Source organism: Limtongia smithiae (assembly GCF_038497785.1).
Source record: "Limtongia smithiae strain NRRL Y-17922 unplaced genomic scaffold V1518scaffold_1, whole genome shotgun sequence".
Taxonomy (NCBI): Eukaryota; Fungi; Ascomycota; class Lipomycetes; order Lipomycetales; family Lipomycetaceae; genus Limtongia; species Limtongia smithiae.
Genome location: NW_027117622.1, coordinates 1,382,180 through 1,400,500, shown reverse-complemented (window position 1 = coordinate 1,400,500; position 18,321 = coordinate 1,382,180). Strand labels below are relative to the sequence as shown.

At 51.6% G+C, this 18,321-nt stretch overlaps 8 protein-coding genes across 8 annotated transcripts; 4 read left to right on the top strand and 4 right to left on the bottom strand.

The window, feature by feature from the left end:
- V1518DRAFT_36468 (C6 transcription factor) lies at positions 1–2,974 on the top strand. Its single transcript, XM_066901226.1, has 9 exons — positions 1–372; positions 420–526; positions 585–817; positions 880–1,368; positions 1,422–1,614; positions 1,675–1,824; positions 1,876–2,354; positions 2,412–2,621; positions 2,678–2,974. The coding sequence occupies exons 1-9, from the start codon at positions 265–267 to the stop codon at positions 2,881–2,883; spliced, it is 2,175 nt and encodes a 724-aa protein (XP_066762219.1). The 5' UTR covers positions 1–264; the 3' UTR covers positions 2,884–2,974.
- A 1,128-nt stretch (positions 2,975–4,102) lies between these two features.
- V1518DRAFT_36116 (uncharacterized protein) lies at positions 4,103–5,449 on the top strand. Its single transcript, XM_066901212.1, has 3 exons — positions 4,103–4,841; positions 4,895–5,149; positions 5,209–5,449. Exons 1-2 carry the CDS (start codon positions 4,198–4,200, stop codon positions 5,049–5,051), a joined length of 801 nt encoding a protein of 266 aa, XP_066762218.1. The 5' UTR covers positions 4,103–4,197; the 3' UTR covers positions 5,052–5,149; positions 5,209–5,449.
- Positions 5,450–7,451: 2,002 nt separating this feature from the next.
- On the bottom strand, positions 7,452–8,606 carry V1518DRAFT_436352 (mitochondrial carrier domain-containing protein; the record flags this gene model as incomplete). Its single annotated transcript, XM_066906288.1, has 3 exons — positions 7,452–8,086; positions 8,142–8,285; positions 8,339–8,606. 3 exons carry the CDS (start codon positions 8,604–8,606, stop codon positions 7,452–7,454), a joined length of 1,047 nt encoding a protein of 348 aa, XP_066762217.1.
- A 1,234-nt stretch (positions 8,607–9,840) lies between these two features.
- V1518DRAFT_424786 (uncharacterized protein) lies at positions 9,841–10,598 on the bottom strand (the record flags this gene model as incomplete). The annotated part of the gene is made up of 3 exons (XM_066905877.1): positions 9,841–10,095; positions 10,164–10,340; positions 10,404–10,598. 3 exons carry the CDS (start codon positions 10,596–10,598, stop codon positions 9,841–9,843), a joined length of 627 nt encoding a protein of 208 aa, XP_066762216.1.
- Positions 10,599–10,962: 364 nt separating this feature from the next.
- Positions 10,963–11,702, top strand: V1518DRAFT_409643 (ubiquinol-cytochrome C reductase complex 14kD subunit-domain-containing protein). The gene is made up of 2 exons (XM_066902416.1): positions 10,963–11,237; positions 11,358–11,702. Exons 1-2 carry the CDS (start codon positions 11,104–11,106, stop codon positions 11,614–11,616), a joined length of 393 nt encoding a protein of 130 aa, XP_066762215.1. The 5' UTR covers positions 10,963–11,103; the 3' UTR covers positions 11,617–11,702.
- Positions 11,701–13,265, bottom strand: V1518DRAFT_409641 (metal-dependent protein hydrolase). The gene is made up of 7 exons (XM_066902415.1): positions 13,242–13,265; positions 13,023–13,187; positions 12,896–12,966; positions 12,782–12,843; positions 12,617–12,723; positions 11,923–12,557; positions 11,701–11,862 (listed from the first exon to the last, which is right to left on the bottom strand). The coding sequence occupies exons 2-7, from the start codon at positions 13,154–13,156 to the stop codon at positions 11,795–11,797; spliced, it is 1,077 nt and encodes a 358-aa protein (XP_066762214.1). The 5' UTR covers positions 13,157–13,187; positions 13,242–13,265; the 3' UTR covers positions 11,701–11,794.
- V1518DRAFT_409634 (uncharacterized protein) lies at positions 13,178–14,582 on the top strand. The gene is made up of 3 exons (XM_066902414.1): positions 13,178–13,476; positions 13,532–13,901; positions 13,956–14,582. The coding sequence occupies exons 1-3, from the start codon at positions 13,344–13,346 to the stop codon at positions 14,254–14,256; spliced, it is 804 nt and encodes a 267-aa protein (XP_066762213.1). The 5' UTR covers positions 13,178–13,343; the 3' UTR covers positions 14,257–14,582.
- Positions 14,583–16,269: 1,687 nt separating this feature from the next.
- V1518DRAFT_409624 (uncharacterized protein) lies at positions 16,270–17,487 on the bottom strand. The gene is made up of 2 exons (XM_066902413.1): positions 17,337–17,487; positions 16,270–17,276 (listed from the first exon to the last, which is right to left on the bottom strand). Exons 1-2 carry the CDS (start codon positions 17,360–17,362, stop codon positions 16,448–16,450), a joined length of 855 nt encoding a protein of 284 aa, XP_066762212.1. The 5' UTR covers positions 17,363–17,487; the 3' UTR covers positions 16,270–16,447.
- Between the last annotated feature and the right edge of the window lie 834 nt (positions 17,488–18,321).

The following is an 18,321-nucleotide window of genomic DNA, read 5'->3' as shown; positions in this document are numbered from 1 at the left end:
CTTGTGTCACGGACCCCTCTCAAGTATGTATGGCAACGACACGGACCCCACAGGGCGCAGAACCCCGCAATTATTCGAACCCCATTCAGGAAGTGAGGGTGCCCCCACATGCAGCCGTTGACGTAATGGTATTTGTTGTGAAAAAGCGGAGGCGTACGGCTCCGCACTGTATTCGACTGGTCTGCACTCTTTTCAAGTTGCCGGCGGCATGATACACTACTCTCGTCCGCCAGCGCATCAGCTATACACGAACAGTGAGGCTTCATGAGTTCCACGGGGTCAGCGCAGACTGCCATCTTTGGCAGCCGTCCCCTGCCAAAACGATGTCGGGCACCGTTGGCGTGCAATGCTTGTCGGCATACGAAGTCAAAGGTATATTTTCGAGAAAGCAAATATTCGTGTTGCTAACTACATTGCAGTGTGACAGTAACAGACCAGTATGCGATCGCTGCTCAAAGCAGAATATCGAGTGCCTCTATGTTCAAAATGCTCGCGACAAGCGTTTGGAACGGCAAGAAGAGCGAAGGTAGTTAGATGTCTACTGTCTTATGATGGAGCCCGAGCCGCGACTAATGCACGACTAGAGCTCGCTGGGCGCTGAAGAGCAGAGTCACTGAGCTTGAGGCACAATTAGCAGCAATAGCAAGAAGCGGAGGGCACGTTCCTCTAGCGCCGAAGGAATCTAACGGTATCAAAGACGGACTCAAAGCTTCTCAAGTATTTTCAGATGATGAGAGTGCAGATGCTGAATCAACAGTCGATATGCTGGCAGCAGGAGTGTTCGACAACAGACCTGCTACAGACATTGGTTACTTCGGTAGGTAGCTCTGTTTTAGGTATTGCACAGAGGAGAATACACGGCTAATGAATGGGTTTCAGGTCCTACCTCGAATCATGCTCTGTTCAGGTCACTGACGACGGCTGTCGCTAAGACGAGCTCTAGAAACACTGCAGTTCAGCAAGGCAAAGATAACCAACCTCCTTCGACCGATGCACACTTCCTCACGTCCACGCGTTCTCGTATGCTTGTACCGCAAATTCCGGTGAATATTCAGACTGTTCAGGCAATCTGCGAGCCGGTGCCTGGGTCTATTACGTCGATTCAATGGATCACAAGGTTTAGTGACACTGTCGGCGCTGTTTTACCGTATGCGAATGAATCTGTACTGGCAAGAGAAGTCGTTTCAACTGTCTCGACAACAGACGACGATAAGGCGCCGTCGCGATCGTCCGATGCACTTCTGAACATTGTGTACGCGCATGCACTGTGCACAATGGATTCTAGTAGCGCAGAGCGCTATTATCATCGTTCGTTGGGTCTAATGTTCACAGAGGAGCAAACGCTGCGCAACCCAAACTTGGAGGCGAGTAAGTGATACACGCCGCTATTGTTAAGAATAGCTGCTAATCTTTCGTAATAGTTCAAGTGTTGTTGTTGCTCGGAAGTTTTCAACAGAACAGTCAGCGCGCAATGGCAAGTTTAGTGACGCACTCTCTAGCAGTTAAGACGGCGTATCAACTTGGTCTGCAATGCCCGTCAATGTATGAAGGGCTCGATATTGCTGATAGACAACTACGGGCAAAGCTGTGGTTTGGTGTGGTGATCCAAGACAGGTATGACCAGTTTTGAGCTGCGTTGATTAGCACCGGTGGCTAAGTTGCATATTCTTGCAGGCTTCTAAGTACTGCTCTTGGTCGGCCATGTCTTATTCCGCCGCAGCATGTCCGCATGCAGATTCTCAACAGCTTGGTAGTGTTGCGGACGAGCACGACTGACAACACATCGGCGGTAATGGATCAATTAAGCTATTTTCGACATCTGTCGTGCGTACCACTATGCTGCCTGATCTGTCAGCGTGACGCTAACAAAGATAGATCGTTGCAAGAGATTATCGGTACTGCTGTGGAATCTATATATGACTGCAACATTGGACTTCCATCAGAATTAGGACTTGGCAGTTTGACTGTCAAAACCATTGAGCTGTTGTCGCAGCTTGCGCAGTGGCGCGAGAAGATTGGTCCGCGTGGCATATTAAGTACTCAGGTCGATCTTGATTCTTGGGATGTCGCTGAGTTTCAGTCCAAGTGCTACATGCTGCTGCTATCAGTTTATTACTATAGAACAATCATGCTCGTGAGCGGTCCTGTGTTAATGGCTGTACTGGATCGACGAGTTACAGAACAAGACAGCGACGACAGCTATGCTACTGGGTTTCTCAGAGACGCGACGGGATCCGTACTGAGGAGCGATTTGCAGGCAGTCAAAGAATTCGGACGGATTCTTGAATGTTTGCTACGTCGCGATTCGGCATTTTTCAAGCGAAATGCAGCATGGTGGGTGTGCAATTTTACCGGTAGGTGCTATCTGGCTGAACGTGAAGAGTGACACTTACTAATTCGCGCCGTGATAGCTTTCACAATGTGCCTACACCGGTTTGCCTTCTGGCTGATGACGATATCGACTACAACGCTCTTGCCGGATATTGGACTCACTAGCATTGAGGCAGAGTCTGTACTGCATGAAGCGCTGGACAGTTTGCGTGCCATTGGAGGCACTAGCATAATGAGTTTGGGGGCGTATCACGGCTTAAATCGTTATATACGACACTGCAAATCAACCAGTAAGTTTGATCGAGAATGAAAATTTAATGGCACCGAAATCTAATTCATATGTCAGATACGAGTATCAGAGCGTCTCACGGCACATCTGACTCTATATACGCCGATATGTTTCAGGATCTTCAGCAAATCGCGTATATGTCGGGCGATTCTTCTGCACTAGATAACTTCCACGAACTCAGCACGGCCTCGATAGACGACCTGTTTGGCCAGCTTGGAGACAACGACTTTTTGGGAGCGGGCGCATTTTTCTTGGATCAATAACGAAGATCATCTTCTTCCGGTAGCCTGCATAATTGCAAGAGTGAATGAGTATGGTAAGTACATGCCGCACAACGCAAGTCTTGTTCTTCGCGCGCGTTGTGGCACATGTGCACAACGGCGTGGCTTATCCTCGAGGGCTAGGGTTCGGTATCCTCTCCACATTTACCGCTCATGATGGTCGATGCCGATGCGCATCAGGCCCCAATTCTTTAATTATGTGCAATGGGCCGGCACACACCGTGTAAAAATTTTGCGATCGCGTGCTCGAGACCGACGGCCGCCGACAGAGAGCACAGCACGTCTGCCCAGTCTCCGCGGTCTCCAGGATAGATCTCTGCGCTCCGTCAAGGCCGCGATCATGTCCCGACGGGGAACAGCACGAAGAGACCTATGAGAAGCCGTTCGTATTTCATTATTTAGCGCGGCTTTCTCAGATAGCCATGTAAATGCGGGCTTAAGACGGAGGAAAGGAGAGCTCGGCTTCTGCGTGAAACGCCAGACCCTGGGCCCTGGCAGATCCGAGTTCCGTTCCCGGGCAGCCTTCCCCACTGCGGCACTCTGGAAACCTTAGCGTGTCGATGCGCCGGGCCTGACAGCGGTCGCGGCGAGCGCCGAGAGCAGCCGAAACAAGACGACGAGAGCCGCAGGGCTGGGGCGTGTCGCGTGCTGTGTCGCGCGGCGCGACACGGGTTGGCTGGCACGCGACATGGCGGAAGAGCCGCAGGCTATCTCGGGCTTGTTTCATAGAACGATTTTGCTGGAGAGCGCCGGTCGCCATAGGGCTAGGGCCAGTGCCAGCAAACTCGCGGCCGGGACACTCAGCGCGGCCTATCGCGGGACTGGCGCAACCGTAACCGGGCGCCGACCGCCGACCGCCGACCGCCGACATGGCCGGGGGCAGTCCCCCCCCGCGTGCGTTGGAGCTGGGGTGCAGTGGCCAAACTGGATGCAGATGCCTGGGACGGATCAGTCCGAAGCACCGAGCGTCGCAACTGAACGCGAGACCTCCCAAGGATGGCAAACTGCTGATCAAGGTTTGTCGCTCACTAACTTCCGCGCCGCGAAAGCCAGCAGTTATCAGAGGCTGCCGGTAGTGAGTTTTCCCACGTCCAAGCGTCTCTAGACTTTATCAATTTTATCGCCGCTTCGCACTAAATCGAGACCTGAGGGCCCGCGGAATCGCCCGCCACCCCGAACTTGTAGCATCTTGTATTTAACTTACGAAGCTGCCCGGGTGTAAATCGCACGTTCGTGTCTGCCATTGCTCCCCCTCCCGTTCACACTACCGCCGTGATCTCTACAGCCGGATCGAACATGGTTGTCTTGGATTGTAATGGCCTCCCTTCTCCCAACCCGTCGGTCGATTATTGCTTCTCGCCGCGTGACGAAGACTCGCTGTTCGAGCGGGCCTTTCAGCGCGACTTGGAAGACCACCACTCTGACATAGACGGCGTCCTCCCATCGCCCCGGAGCGAGTGCCCTTCCACCGACGACACTGACTACGACTCTGGCTACGAGTACAGGGGCTCTCGCGATGTCGATCTGTGCTTGTTTCTCAGATCGGTCGAGTTCAGTCTGTTCTACCCGGACACTGCGCCGCGCGATTCCTGGAGACCACAGCTGGAGACATGGATGCGTCGCAATAGCTCTGTCAAGCCAGATCGGTTTTCTACCAAATCATCCTCGGACTCGCCGACGCGCAAGCTAGCCGTCAAGACAGTCGCGAAGGCAATTCTTTCTCACTCTGCGTCGCACAGTCGCGTCAAGCATTCACACCAGAAGCAAGCAATCAAAGCCGAGGTTATTCGATCTGCGGTCTCGAGCGCAGTTCAGGTGTCGGTGTCTCTCGATTCGAGCCACAGTCGGCAATGCATCTCGTGCGGATCAGACCAGTCCCCGTGCTGGCGTCCAAGTTGGTCTATCGAGGCGGGTCAGCTGTGCAACTCCTGTGGCCTAAGGTGAGATCTGGCCTTGGTTTGCGTGGTGCCGGTGTGTGCTAACCCTTCTGCAGATACAAGAAAACTGGTGCTCGGTGTCTCTCTCGCGTCTGCGGCCGCATTCCTTCCAAGGGTGAATGGGTTGCGATGCGATCAACACAACCAACAGGGCGTTATTCGTGCTTATATTGTGGGAGTGGAGTTGCGGTCGGCGAAAACATGCGGCGATAGATCAATAGTCTCTGGGAGTACGTGCGTTGTTTCGAATCGTTTGCTATAGTGATGTGTCATGGGAGTTGGATACTGGGGCTGGGAACAATGTTCAAAAGGTATGATCTGCTCGCTTTTCTCATTTGCTCTGATCTCGGATTAACCTGAACTCTTTTAGTTATGCAGTCTGTTGTTTCGCGCGTTAAGGTCTGTATTGTATGGCTGATTAGGATTGTTCAATAGGTGAATGCTGTTTATTCGGAAAACTTGGATGGATCGTCAAAGGACTGGAGAATATTCTGAATAATTGATGTTACGGCTGTTTTTGTGAAAGGTCTGTTTGGTACAATAATAATGGTTAATAGTAATAACTAACTAGTGAACTAATAAAATAATTAACGATGCTTGGATAAACTAGCAGGCAGGTGGAGGATTTGATAGCAGAACAAGTCATTGGCCGTGGCGCACGCCGCTGGGCCAGCAGCCGTTGGGAGGAATCGGCGACAAATTTTTATTTCTTATGATTTTGACTGGTTGGTCTCGCTAACGAAGGTTTCAAGTCGCAATGCTGCTGGCCTCCTGAGGGAACCTTAAATGACTGCTATCCCAAGATGGCAGTGTGAACCCCTTAGATAGACCCCCTGGACGCCGCGCCAGCCAATCACGGGCACGATGATGTCTGTGTCGAGTCGCAAGCTGACGGAAGTTCGGGCCAATTTTGCACGTTCAAACTCTAAAATTAGGCATCGCAATGTGCATGCCATCGGCCCTAGACTAGTCAAATGATACTCTGATCCGGATCTCGGAGAGCTTAACTGAAGTTCAGGTAAATTCCTACTTTTGGACTCCAGCCGGAAGCACGATAAGCCTCGCTTAGTAATTTTGCTAGGCCTGATCAGGAAGTTTGTTCATCAAGAATTTTGTGCGGCAAATAGAAGGCCGAGCTATTTCGAATCGTCCCACACACACGCAGCGAACGTAAAATTATCGGAGCAAGATTTCGTACGAGCTCGACTGCATACGCACAAGATGCGACCGTGATTGTATGCTAGCACGCGAGCACCAGCAGCGCACGGTGTTTCCGATGCAGAACTGTTGTGTACGGACGGATGGACCAGACGAAGGTATCCGGCTCCTTGAAATTGAATTAGTTAACCGCCAGTTTTGGCGAGTGCGCGACAGAAGTTCAGTTGGCCATGCGCCGCGAACTTTGTTGTGCGTTGTCAAAAGTCCGAAATTTCTTTGTTCCGTTCGACTCGATTTCTCGCGTGCAAATTTGTCTCACAACCGTCGCGTACTCTTTGAAAAAACCGCGGTCCATCGAAATAGGCAATGATCCCGTCGTGGTTTTGCGATCCATGGCATGTCCAGTGTGCTCTCCAAGAAGTTGCAGATTCTGAGTAGATCCTAAAGTGCTTTTCCAATCACCTGCTGTACGGCAGACGGATCTCAAATGACGAGGTCGCGTGACTGACTCGGCTGGAAGGGGTTTGTGCAGATTGCGATGCGCTGTGCTATCCGAGGATCTGCCACCGGATCAAGCGCGCGCCTGCTCGGGTACACCGTCGTTTACCAACACGCACGCGCACTTGCAGCAATTTCATGACGTCAGCCGAAGCCCCATACAGGCCAGCTAGGATCAGATATACACCATGGCGATCAGGAAAAGAGACGAGGAAGCCCTGTTCAGAGGGATCATCGACACACCTCCACGAACACCGCCAAAGAAGCAGAGTGTGTACTGGCAGGCGCTAGGCAGGAAGAAACGGGTATAAATACTACCGGCCAGTTGATCTGCGAACACCAAACTGACGTGTGTATTTCCAGCAATATCTCTTACCACTGTCGTTCATAGCATTTGTAAGTCGATTGCACAGTTCTCTGTTCCTGGATCGACAACGCGATGGCTGTGTCGAGTAGCTACTGAACGTTTCGGCCACAGAGTATATTAGTCTTTGGCATTTCGCAAGGCAAGCCAAAGGCGTCAGAGTCTGATACTGCAGTTCCCGGTATAAATTCCCGAGCGCGGTGATTTGCTTGCAGCGGACCTCTGTGTGTTTAGGCAAGAGTCAAGTCGCGGACAGGCGTTCCATCGCTTTCTAATGGCATGCGCAGCTAGCTAAAGATCTAGCTAAAATGGTAACGTAGGTATTCGTTGGAAGGTTTAGCACGGCACTGCGGAACAAGAAGAGTTTTGCTTCATATTTCTTATGGTATTGTCTGTTATTCAGGCTTCCAATTGGTTATTGGTTTGTTATATACGGTAATGCGGAACTTTAATGATCGGATCTGCTGCTCTGCTGTCTATCGTAGTAATGTTGATAGGAGCTCTCCCTTGAAAAGCAATTCCCCTCCCTTCAGGAACTAGTAAACATCAGGGAAAATATTTTTTCATGTACATTAAAAATGGCGTGTGATAGCTTATACTGGCGCTGTGGGATATCCGTGAACGAATTTCACCTTGTTTATCTCCTCGACGACCATTTCGTATGTAATAAGGGTAACGGCGCTTGCCGGTACTGTTCGGACCAGGTTAGTGCCAAGGCCGGAGTAGAAACCTCTCCATCCTTCCTTTTTGAATATTGTGACTGCGGTGTTAATGATGCCATCTAGTTTGACATTAGGTCCATGGAGGAAACCCCGCTGGATCTGCATTCGTGTGCGTATAACTTCATGAGGATATGTGATCATGGACGCCACCATTTTGGACAAACTCGACGCAAAAATGATACCGCCGGCCTTCCGGTACTTCGAGGTGTTTGGTCCATCTGGTGGTACGAAAATTGTCTTGAACTTCTCGTACAACGGGAATTGAACAGCAACATGTGTTAGCCCGAGGAGCGCCGGAACGATGCCGGCGTAAAACGATATAAGCCCTTCGGTCTTGTACATCTTAATGAATGCGTCAATGGTACCCTTATATTGCCATGATGATTTTGCGTTTTGTGTCATTAATCGTGTCTTCACCACCCAGATCGGGTTCGTAGCTGTCGTGGACATGCAGCCCGCACACAGCGCGGATATCATATGTTGCGCGAACGGACTGTCTCGTATTGCTGCACACACAGTTAGTAATGAGCACCGTAAAACGTGATTGACTCCTTGGCTCACCATTTATATTTGCAAACTCTTTTTTACACCGTTCGTAAACGGTAAAGTACACCATCCAGGTTGGCAAGTAACCGAGAGTGATCGGTACGACGCCTCGATAGAAGCCCTTGATGCCTTCGGTTTTCCATATCGTCGAAATCGTTCCTAAAACGATGGTCAGTCATGCCCGCCACTCAAAACGCAGGAACTGAACTTACCTCCAAGACCGTTGTAGTAGTACTCGCTCGCTATCCCATACCTACTGAAGCCGCCCTGTGCTTGTAGTCGAGTCTTGACGACATCTAGCGGACAAACGACCAAGCCGGCAATGAAACCAGCAGAAGCGCCCGCAATAGCGTACACGGATGCATCCGGCATCTCTGCTATGTTCTCCTCCACAGACGGCATTATTGACGACTCTTGCGATACTGTACTTGACGTGCTGGCCTTGTTAAAAGGCGTTGAAACTGATTCTCCTCCACCCATTGTGCAGTAAGGTATCTTACGCCGGCGCTAAAATTCGAATTTGCTCTATGACCTCTAATATACTAGTAGTAGTACCGCAAAGAGTCAACCCTACAGAACAAGTGGATAGTCTGATTCGCTTCGGTATGCTCGACGGGCATCGCCGATTGTCGCAATGAGCAAATAAATGTTAACCCAAGGTCTCTGATGATCGAAATATTCAAACGAGACGGCCTGCGATCTGGCGTAAGGTGTGTATCGAATCTCAGCGGGACAAGCGGAAGGAGATAAGGGAATGCGCAAGGCCAAAATCGCTGTAGACACAGACCGGCGAGAACAACCAAAGTATGGATAATCCTCTATGGCGGAGACTCCCCGAGTGTTTAAAGCCGTGGAGGCTCTGGAGAAGCCGTAGGGGAAGCAGACGGCGTGGCGGATAGCTGGCTCTCACTGACTTGCAGAGGGCGAGAGAAGTTGATGAACCGCGACCTCGAAACTCAGTTGGCCGGAGACAAATGCGGAGATGACGGCATCATGGCCAGCCAACCAGCGACCCTAACACATTTCACTTACAAGTAAGAGTTAATTTCCAATTGAAGCATGTTGCTTGTGATCAACAAAGAGGCTTCGCTTGTACTTTTTTTCACGACATCGTTTGTGGCACCAGTCTAGTTAATCCCCTATACCAGAGCCTCCGCCTGAGCTGTTCAAGACAGCCAGCCGCCGCAGTACTGGAAGAGCTTGATATTAAGTCCACACGGGAGTAAGCCTTAAGCAACCTCACTCCATGAATGATATAAATCTAAGATTTGGCGATCTCAGCGAGACTCTGATTTTTTTGACAACCACTAGGACGTAAGGAAGACGACTTCGTTGTCTACGATGATACCGCCAGCCGGAGCTGCACGTACCCGATGGGAGTTTCAACACCGGCTCTAATCGATCTGGCGCGTCGATTGATTATTACGCAGCCAAAGGTCATCAATCACATATCAACGAGATTAAGCAAAATCATGCCATTCACCTTGCAGATCGTACAAAATGATTAACAAAGTCCGTAGCATGAGACGTATAAGCGACTGTGGTGGTATACGAAGGTCTGCATAATAAGCAGAGTAAACGCACGGTATGCAATTAAAAGAATGACTTTCATGACCATAGAGCAATATCACATGGTGATGGTTCGCGTAATTATAGTTATATCCAAGTTCGATTCGTCCGTTTTATGTCCAGCTTCAAGATCATATGCTCTTCCTCACTTACGATCCTCAGTCAGCTTGCCAAGGCCAAACCAGGCAAGCGTGCCAGCCAGAATCGATGTAAGCACAACTTTATCGCGCTGGTCCAACTCGTCGGGGCCGGGGCCTTCATACGCCGGGGCGCCGCCGGGGGTAGCACTGCCTGCGGTGTTCGCAACGACAACGTTGGCCCCGCTTACTTGGAGGATCTCTGGGGGAGGGTAAGACGGAACCTCAGCGAGAGGAGCTCTGTACTTGTTCGTGATGATGGGCTATAGAATTCCAAGGTTAGTTATGATTGACTCGTAGCTGTCGTATATCATGGCCGAGGATTGCTTACAATTTGGACCGGGACTTCCTCTTTGGCGGTGTACATGTCTGGCATCTTGTAGAAGTCAATGGTCGACGCGTCGTCCTTAGCCCGTCGAGGTGTGGTGGTTGTCAGCTTTCGGGCAGTGCTAGACGGCGTGCTGCTCGCGAAGGACATAGAGTCGTATGACAAAATGCGGTCAATAAGCTTCAAGATCATCGTTAGCATACACGCACACGAGCCCGTCACTGGAGAGGCGGATCAACATACAGAGCTCTTTTTGCCGCTAACTTTCAGGCCGCGTCTGCGGCACTCAGCCTTCAGCTGCGTGACGGGTAGCATACTGAAATACTCGCTGTTTCTGTTGAGCACGGGAGTAGGGTTGGGCGTTGCCGAGGAGGAATGCAGGAACCGTGCCCGCAGAGAGCCGGGTGAGGCTTGTGCGAATCGTAGCGAGCGCTGCATACTGGCGGCGGCGGATGTGGTGGATCAAGGATGTGCGTTAAGAGAGGTGCCTGAGCGGGAACAATAACGGAGAAGTGGACCGATGCGAGATGCTTCAGAGCGGCCTGCCTACGGGCAATGGGACGATGACCCTCGATCCCCAGACTCAACACACGCGCCGGCTCTGCTCCGTAGCTGACAACTCACGTATGGCTCACGCTAGTCACATGTAGATCGGGCACGAACCACAACAAACATCACGTGCATATCTTGCGCACGGCGCTATGAGGTTTATGCCCCAAGCGTGGCAGACACAAGCGCACAGCGGACAGCCAATCGACGTCGAGCAAAATCAGAGTATCGTTCGGAACCACACGCTCGTCGTCGACGGCTCTCACGAATCTTGCGTTCTCTGCAAGCACCACGACTCTGAACCTCGACTCCCCCACCGCCTCCTCTCTCTTCTCCTCTCTTCGGCGTCGACCCGGCGATCCTTAAGGTTCTCGATCGTACATTACAGTTCACCATGACTGGAAGCTTTTTGCGGACATACTCCCTGGCACAGTATGTGACCACCAAGTCGCCAGCCCTCACCAAGATGATCGTTCCCCTGGCAAGCTTCCTCATCGAGACCAATGGCTACCGAAAACTCGGTCTTAGGTATGACTTTATTTGTGAATTGCGCGCGATAGTTTGGTCAAGTTCGCACCGGATTGATCAAAACAGTCGACATCCGTCTGGAGCCGTCTTTTTTCTAATGCCGTCATTCTTCCATTTTAGATACGATGATCTCATTGCCGAGGAGAGTCCCGTCGTCCAGAAAGCTATCAACAGACTCGAGCCTAAGGAGTACTACGACCGCGTTTTCCGCATGCGACGCGCCGTTCAGCTTTCCATTACCCACCAGCTGCTCCCCAAGGAGGAGCGACTGAAGCCCGAAGACGATATCCGCTACCTTACCCCCTACATATTAGAGGTCGAAGCCGAGCTGAGGGAAAGACAGTACTTCGACAGCGCCATGGTCTCCGTTAAGAAGTAAATTGGTTCAACAGAGTTTCACCAAAGAGTATTGGGAGTCCCGCATGTGTTCAGTAATTCAATACAGTTCTATCAGCATTTACGTCGCTACGCTTATCATCTACTTATTGTACACATTTATTTGAGCTACATTGCATGGCTAGCAGGATTGCTGACTGCCTGGAAAGCGAAGCTCTGCGTTACATCTCAAGCGCCTTCTTTGCCATCTCAAGCGCGCCTTCACGCGTTTTGTTCCCGCCGATGAATCCTAAAGCACAGCAGTGTTAGTATGAATTCTGAGTGATTGAATACGTAGCATGTTACTCACCAGACGCGTGCACAAAGATGCCGCCGTCTATTCCTGTGAGATCACTCAAGGCCTGGTCGCGCACACCGCGCCATGGCTCAGGTAGAGGCTTGCGTGACGTGAAACTCTCGTTGCTAACAGGGACTGCCTGCACTCTCCATGAGGCGCCATCGCTGTAAAGGACATAAAGAGTCCTGCCCTCGATCTTCATCTCCTCTTCAAGATCGAACAAATGGCCTTTCCATGTTACAGTTGTGTCGAAAACCATGATTCTTCCCTCGTCGTCGTACTTGGTCGATTCGACCAAAGCGGTTCTGACCAATTCGCGAGCAGGAAGCCACGACTTCGCGTAGAACTTCAACTTGCTGGAAAAAACTTCGCCCATCAGCTTGCTAGCCTTCTCGAACTGCGTATCCATGTAGACGTCATCTCTTGGCTCGTTCCATGACGGATTATACCCCGCAACTATGCTTGGAAGCGTAATACCGGACGCATTGTATGCTGGCTTGATGTTGTCGGGATACGCGCTCTCGCCGTTGTCGTTGCCGTCAATGGCTTCGACGAACGCCGAGTACAGTTTCGTGTACAGCAAAGACACATCGGCGCTGTCCACTGACGTGTTCAATTCGTCTGAGATGATCTCCTTTCCGAAATGTCTGTTAACCAGGTATGTTAATATGAGCATGAGCACATTGGCGAATTTAGATTAACTGACTTGAAGATCAGGCCGGCGGAACTCAGTTTCGTCTTGAAATCAGTGGAGAATGTCTCAGAAAAGTCTCTCTGGTGATGGTCAAAATGCTTCAGACCGTCGTATTTGCCCTATAGCATGAATTTAATTAATCGGCACAGCGCAGTATGGCTGCGCAAAGTTGCATACCTGAACGTCAACGATGATATCACAAGCTTCCAAGATGTCCGGCGTTCGTGACCGCACAACAGCTGCAACAACATCAGTATCTGCCACTATCAATCTAGCCTGAATCATCCTTACTTGAGTTCTTGTACTTGGGAAGGAGCTTCAGCATGTACACGGCTAGAGCTTCGTCCGCGTGAAATGTACCACTGTCCTCGTTAGATCATGCTCCCACTTCACCCTCTCCACTAGACCATATGCTTGCCTATGCGTGCCTATCTTCATCTCTGGTCGTTGTCTCTTAGTAGCGGTTGGCTCTTGAGGTGACGAGTTGTCCGATACCATGATCTCTCTCGAGGTTGACTGTGTAGAACAGACGCTCAAATTTTGGGAACGCATCGTGCGGCTCACGCATGAGACAAGCCAGCTGCTGCAGCGACTTGAGCACGATGGACTGCACTACTATCTCATTGTGCTTACCTACTCGACTGCAGAAGATAGAGGACTATTGACGAGAAGACGCACAACAGCAATTGTACCCGTCACACGAATTTAGAGCTGACCACTGTGGCTGGACGATACAAACATGTCGCGAAGCGGATACTATGCAATACAGCTCCGCGAGTTCATCGGCAACAGCAGTCATGAGAATCTACGGATTGTTCATTGCGTGTCCCCAAATTTCTTGAAGCCGAAGGAGTCTGGGAAGAAATTGATTGGTAAGATTCATCTTGTGTCATGACAACGAATCAATCGAACTGAGACTGCATTGAGTACTCGACTCTTCGTTCAACCCGCCAACGCTAGCACATCTGGAGTTAGTAAACCGGACAATAGCCATGCGCGAATGCGTAACAAAGAGCAATCAATTATTATCCGCCGAGGTTCTATTACTGCTCGCAGTCAAGAACGCCGACAAGAAAGCCGCACCTGCCGCGTTTGAAGATAGACTGGCAATGATTGAGCTATTCAGCCGCGATGTAGGAAGCGGAATGGCTGATATAACAGTCGAAGTCGCAATGGGCATCACTACTCGCCCGATATTTGTCGATAAGGCTGCTGCCATACAGCAAATGTTTCCAGGTATCGATGAACAAATCTATATCATTGGATACGACACATTGATCCGCCTTCTGAATCCAAAGTATGCTGCCTCTTCTGATTAGCTGGACGGACTGAGCTGACAAGACTTTGATAGATACTACAAAGATCAGGATCTTGTGGCAGCACTTAGTTCATTCATGGATACCTGCAAAATAGTATGTTTCATTCGAGACTCGGAAGAGTGGGGAACCGCAGACGAGCAGAAACAGTTTGTACTCGACATCCGAGGGGGGAAGGCAAAAGATGGGATTCCCATGAAATGGGGAGGGCGAATAATAATCGCTTCCTATGACGAGGACTCGAAGCGACATGATGCGGGGCTGCCATCGATTTCTCTAATCAGTTCCACCGCAGCGCGAGCTGCAGCGAAGTCAGGACTGGTAAGTTCGCAGTGAGTGGAGCTCTGTACTATCGGGTTCTTGATTAAACCTTCATATTTGCTTACTCTTTTTGCGCTTAGAGCAAGGAAGGGCTTCCTCTCGACCAAATCGTTTCGCCGGGCGTTGCGCAATATATTCTCGAAAATGGCCTGTACGGCAAGTCATGATGCATCAGTACAGTACGGCGTAAATGCAATCAGCGCGCGAGATGAGTCGAGATGCCTTGATGACATGCCCGCTTGTAAAGACTCAGGCAAATAAGATAATTTGGTTTGGATGCGGAGCTTAATCTGCCCAGTATTTGTGACTTATTCGTACCCGGCGTTCGCCAGGTCGCGACGACTCGCCCTGGTCCACGCAGCAAGGACGGCTAACTAGTACACAGGCCAATGCCGCCATGTGGTTTGCAGCTTTGGGCCTCTGACAAAGGCGGTCCAGAAAACTGGTCCGCTTATCATTAAACTGTCACCGCACCACTTTGGCCATTTGGCCGCCGTGCTCCTGCAGCAGGCGTTGAGCGGCGTTACGGTCCTTAGATGCATGGAGAGTGGACCCAGTTAGAGTCTGGCCCTCTCCGTTGGAAGAACGTAGTCGGTGCAGTACGACGCATTGATGGGCAATCAAACTGCAGTCTGAACATCAGTGTTGCCAGACGGCTGCCCAGCGCTCTGCCAAGGTGTGGTGAGCACAGGATAAGATGTGCGGTTTGGAAAGAGTGGGACGGCGACAGAACCACAACGAAAGCCGAGAGAGTTTTAAACACGCTTCTCACGCGCAGGAGGCGCGCGCGCGTGGGTCGAATATGTGTCGCAGGCGACAAGTCGGCGGGAATCGTAGGCTCGCAACCAACACATCGTGACGCACTATCCTGCATCCAGCTACGCTCGAACTTTGGCATCCAATTTCCCGTAAATCTGGCCGACTAGTTCTCCCACTACAGGCTAGCGCCAGGACTAGCGCTTGCCAGCCGCCCAGCTGGCACCACGCGTATATACGCATCTGTTCGATGCCAGCAAATTCAACGGATCCGGTCAGCTTTGGCTGTAATCTAAGACTCCGTTCCACAATAGCGGAGAGCTGCAAGACATGCTCAGCTGCTGCTGCTGACTGCCGGATGTGAGCCCGGGCCTTGAGGGGTGTCCTCGTGGCTGCGGAGCACGAGGCATCACGGCATGTGACCGCGCGGCCCGACCCAGGTGTCAACCTTGCTGCCGAGTGCGCCATATATGTTTTGCACATGTGTGCTCGCTTGTCAAATTGGATATTGAAGGCGGGCGCACCTACGCGTCACCGCCTCTGCGTTTCTCGTGATACAGTGCCTGTGAGAAGCCTTGTGCTCGAATCAGCAGTGCACATGGAGAAGTTGCACCGTGGTGCTGCCTTATGTCACTCCGGAACTGTGTGTTCAAACTTCGCGTCAGCCTCTGCGTGGCAAATTTCATCAAGGGTGCACGCCGGACTAGTGCGCCAGCTAACTAGTAGTGGACTAGCGAGTTTCCCAGATGTTCGGTCGACTGATTTTTGCGCATGGAATCAGGCAGACCTTGCACGGCAGCCACTTCTGGTTAATTGGAGAAATGAGCCTTACGGGAGGCTCAGCACAAAGGCGGGAAGTACCTGCATAGAGTGGAGTACGTAGCGTCTGCCGTGCCTGGTAATGACCATGCGATTCCTGCGTCAATTGTTTCATCAGTACGAACTCACACCATCACCGCACTAGTGCTCACAACAGCAGTCAAGGACTGTGGCAACCCGTCGACTGGTAAAACTTCGCACCGAGTTCGTAAGTTGCTGTCGTAGTGGCACAGAGAGCGCTGGCTGGGGATGGGTAGCACTGCACAAACGGCGCCGGGTTAGTTTGCATGATAGTTACGACAAAATAGCTAAGCCACGGACCGGGGGACCGTGAACACTTTGCAGTCCACAGTCCAATTATTTCACTGTTTGACAGCTGGCAGTTAACAGCATTCCTGTAAAATGAAGCGAGCAGAGTATTCTTACGCAATGTCCGCGGATCGTCAGGCTATATAGCGGCAGGGGCCAAAGTAGAACGTTCAATCAATTAGTTTGCCGAAGCACCTATTTTACTAGAAATACAAGCCTGGAAGCGCCGAATAAACCAGAAAAGAGAATCCCCAACCACACTGACCGAACCAAATATACACTAAACATAACCAGCCCGTGACAAAGAAAAACCTGACCCAAATCACACTGTTCCTGGGATATTCCATTCTGACAACATCCGCGGCTGCATGGCGATGCCATACTGAGCCTGTGCAGGCGCCGTGTATGAGACGTAATAGTTACCGGGCATCTGAGACGGAGGCATGGCCGACATGCCAGGCGACGGCGGGAGTGAAGACGGCGCAAGCGAAGACGGCGGAATAGATGTCGTGTATACATACATCTGCGCGGGCTGGTGCATGTGGTGAGCAGACTGCGGGATGGGCGGTGGCGGAAGCAATGTATGGTGGTGAACGGAGGGGGTGGACGACATCTCGTGCTGGGGATGAAGATGAATCGGCATGGAGACCGAGTTCCGGGGAGGAGAGTTGCTGTAGAGCTCAGACTTTAGCCGCTTGAGTTCGTGCTCGAGAGAACCGATGTAGTTAACCGCCTTCTTCAAAATGACGGCCTTGGAATCCTGGCTGCCGCGGCATTGCGGGATGCTGCTCTTCAGCTCTAGAAATCCGCCGTTGATGTTTTCCCGCCGTCGCTGCTCTGAAAGGATGTGTGCGAATCGTCGATTCGAGCCGGGAGACTTTGAGATATGAGTGTCGATCATGCCATCCGAGGCGCGCATTCTTGAGTAGCGTTGCTCGGTGCCAGTTGTGAAGCTCTGGTAATCGTCAGTGGCCCGCTGGGACAGCGCAGGAGAGCGTGGCGAGGCGTCGTTCTGGTCTTCTTCGGCGGCGGGAGAAGAGGCGTTTGACGGAGGAGTGTAGTAAGATTCGCCGCTTCGCTGGTTCTTGCCGCTATCGGAGCCCTGGAAGGAAGGTGGCCGGAGAACGAGACTAGACTCTTCTTCCTGAGTGCTAAAGAACGTGTGAGAAAGCATCCATTAGATGGGTAGAGAACAGCAAAGACAAACGTACGGCGCGACGATCGACTTCAAATCCATTGGTGATAAAGGTGGAGAAAGTGAAAGAGCAGAGAGACTACGACTAGGTGAGACGATCGATCGATGAAGAAAGCGTAGAAACCCGTGAAGAGGAGGAAGTGAGGGCAGGCGGGCGGTATTATTTAACTTGGGACGAGCGTGCGTATGTGTGCGGAAGGGGGTGTGTGACTTCGTGCGGGAACACAGGGCGTGTGTGTACACGATGCACAGACACGCCGGCGTCTGCAAGCCGTCCAGAACTACGCATGGGCAACGGCGGCTTGCATATTAGAGTTCGATGTGATGAAAAAAGCAACGAGCAAGTTCCACTTCGTACAGGGAGCGGATGTCCCTAGACAGTCTCGCGTGGCTGGCCGGCAAGTGTACCGTAGCATTCTTTGCGGCCGATGATGACCGCGGAGGGAATAAACTGGCTAGTAGCAGGCTGTGTGCAGCTGCGGTGATGGCTTTAAACCTTGTACGTGGCTGCTGCCGCAGCTCCGCCCACGGGTGCGCCACAGGATGCCTTGCGTTTTTGGACCTGGTCTGGTATCGAGGGTGTGATATATGACCGTTGCCACCATGTGTCTTAGTCGCTAACTCTAAACCTACGCAGCCTGGCGTAAGTCCTCTACCTCCTCGGCCTCCTCTCCCGCCCGCACTGGCGCGATTATCGCTCTGGGCTATCTCACCAAGTGCGGTTTGTTTGGCGAGCCGGTTCTGTTGTCTAGCTTGCTCGTGTGTGTCTGCATCCGCTCCAACTGTGCTGTATCGCGCAATGAGCAACCATTTCATGGTGCTTGTGCTAGCTAATATTAGTCTCAGACCGATTCTGATGCTGCTCAGAATTCCATCACGCTCTCAGCTCTTGCACCCAAGGTTTACGCACGGCTTGTGATCCGCGTGACTGGCCGGCAATCGCCGCATGCACCGCAGGAAGCGCTACGACGGCCAGACTGCAGGCAATCCGCGTCAGGCCG

What these genes read in the sequence shown, in the direction of transcription:
- V1518DRAFT_36468 (XM_066901226.1), top strand. Translation starts at nt 265, where the DNA reads ATGAGTTCCACGGGGTCAGCGCAGACTGCCATCTTTGGCAGCCGTCCC. An exon ending in TACAGACATTGGTTACTTCG is followed by an intron (nt 818 to 879) that starts GTAGGTAGCTCT and finishes AATGGGTTTCAG; the next exon opens with GTCCTACCTCGAATCATGCT. An exon ending in CAACCCAAACTTGGAGGCGA is followed by an intron (nt 1,369 to 1,421) that starts GTAAGTGATACA and finishes CTTTCGTAATAG; the next exon opens with TTCAAGTGTTGTTGTTGCTC.
- V1518DRAFT_36116 (XM_066901212.1), top strand. Translation starts at nt 4,198, where the DNA reads ATGGTTGTCTTGGATTGTAATGGCCTCCCTTCTCCCAACCCGTCGGTC. An exon ending in TGCAACTCCTGTGGCCTAAG is followed by an intron (nt 4,842 to 4,894) that starts GTGAGATCTGGC and finishes ACCCTTCTGCAG; the next exon opens with ATACAAGAAAACTGGTGCTC.
- V1518DRAFT_409643 (XM_066902416.1), top strand. Translation starts at nt 11,104, where the DNA reads ATGACTGGAAGCTTTTTGCGGACATACTCCCTGGCACAGTATGTGACC. An exon ending in TACCGAAAACTCGGTCTTAG is followed by an intron (nt 11,238 to 11,357) that starts GTATGACTTTAT and finishes CTTCCATTTTAG; the next exon opens with ATACGATGATCTCATTGCCG.
- V1518DRAFT_409641 (XM_066902415.1), bottom strand. Translation starts at nt 13,156, where the DNA reads ATGCGTTCCCAAAATTTGAGCGTCTGTTCTACACAGTCAACCTCGAGA. An exon ending in ATGAAGATAGGCACGCATAG is followed by an intron (nt 12,967 to 13,022) that starts GCAAGCATATGG and finishes TAACGAGGACAG; the next exon opens with TGGTACATTTCACGCGGACG. An exon ending in CATCTTTGTGCACGCGTCTG is followed by an intron (nt 11,863 to 11,922) that starts GTGAGTAACATG and finishes GCTGTGCTTTAG; the next exon opens with GATTCATCGGCGGGAACAAA.
- V1518DRAFT_409634 (XM_066902414.1), top strand. Translation starts at nt 13,344, where the DNA reads ATGTCGCGAAGCGGATACTATGCAATACAGCTCCGCGAGTTCATCGGC. An exon ending in GTCTGGGAAGAAATTGATTG is followed by an intron (nt 13,477 to 13,531) that starts GTAAGATTCATC and finishes GACTGCATTGAG; the next exon opens with TACTCGACTCTTCGTTCAAC. An exon ending in ATCCGCCTTCTGAATCCAAA is followed by an intron (nt 13,902 to 13,955) that starts GTATGCTGCCTC and finishes AGACTTTGATAG; the next exon opens with ATACTACAAAGATCAGGATC.
- V1518DRAFT_409624 (XM_066902413.1), bottom strand. Translation starts at nt 17,362, where the DNA reads ATGGATTTGAAGTCGATCGTCGCGCC. An exon ending in TTGAAGTCGATCGTCGCGCC is followed by an intron (nt 17,277 to 17,336) that starts GTACGTTTGTCT and finishes CACGTTCTTTAG; the next exon opens with CACTCAGGAAGAAGAGTCTA.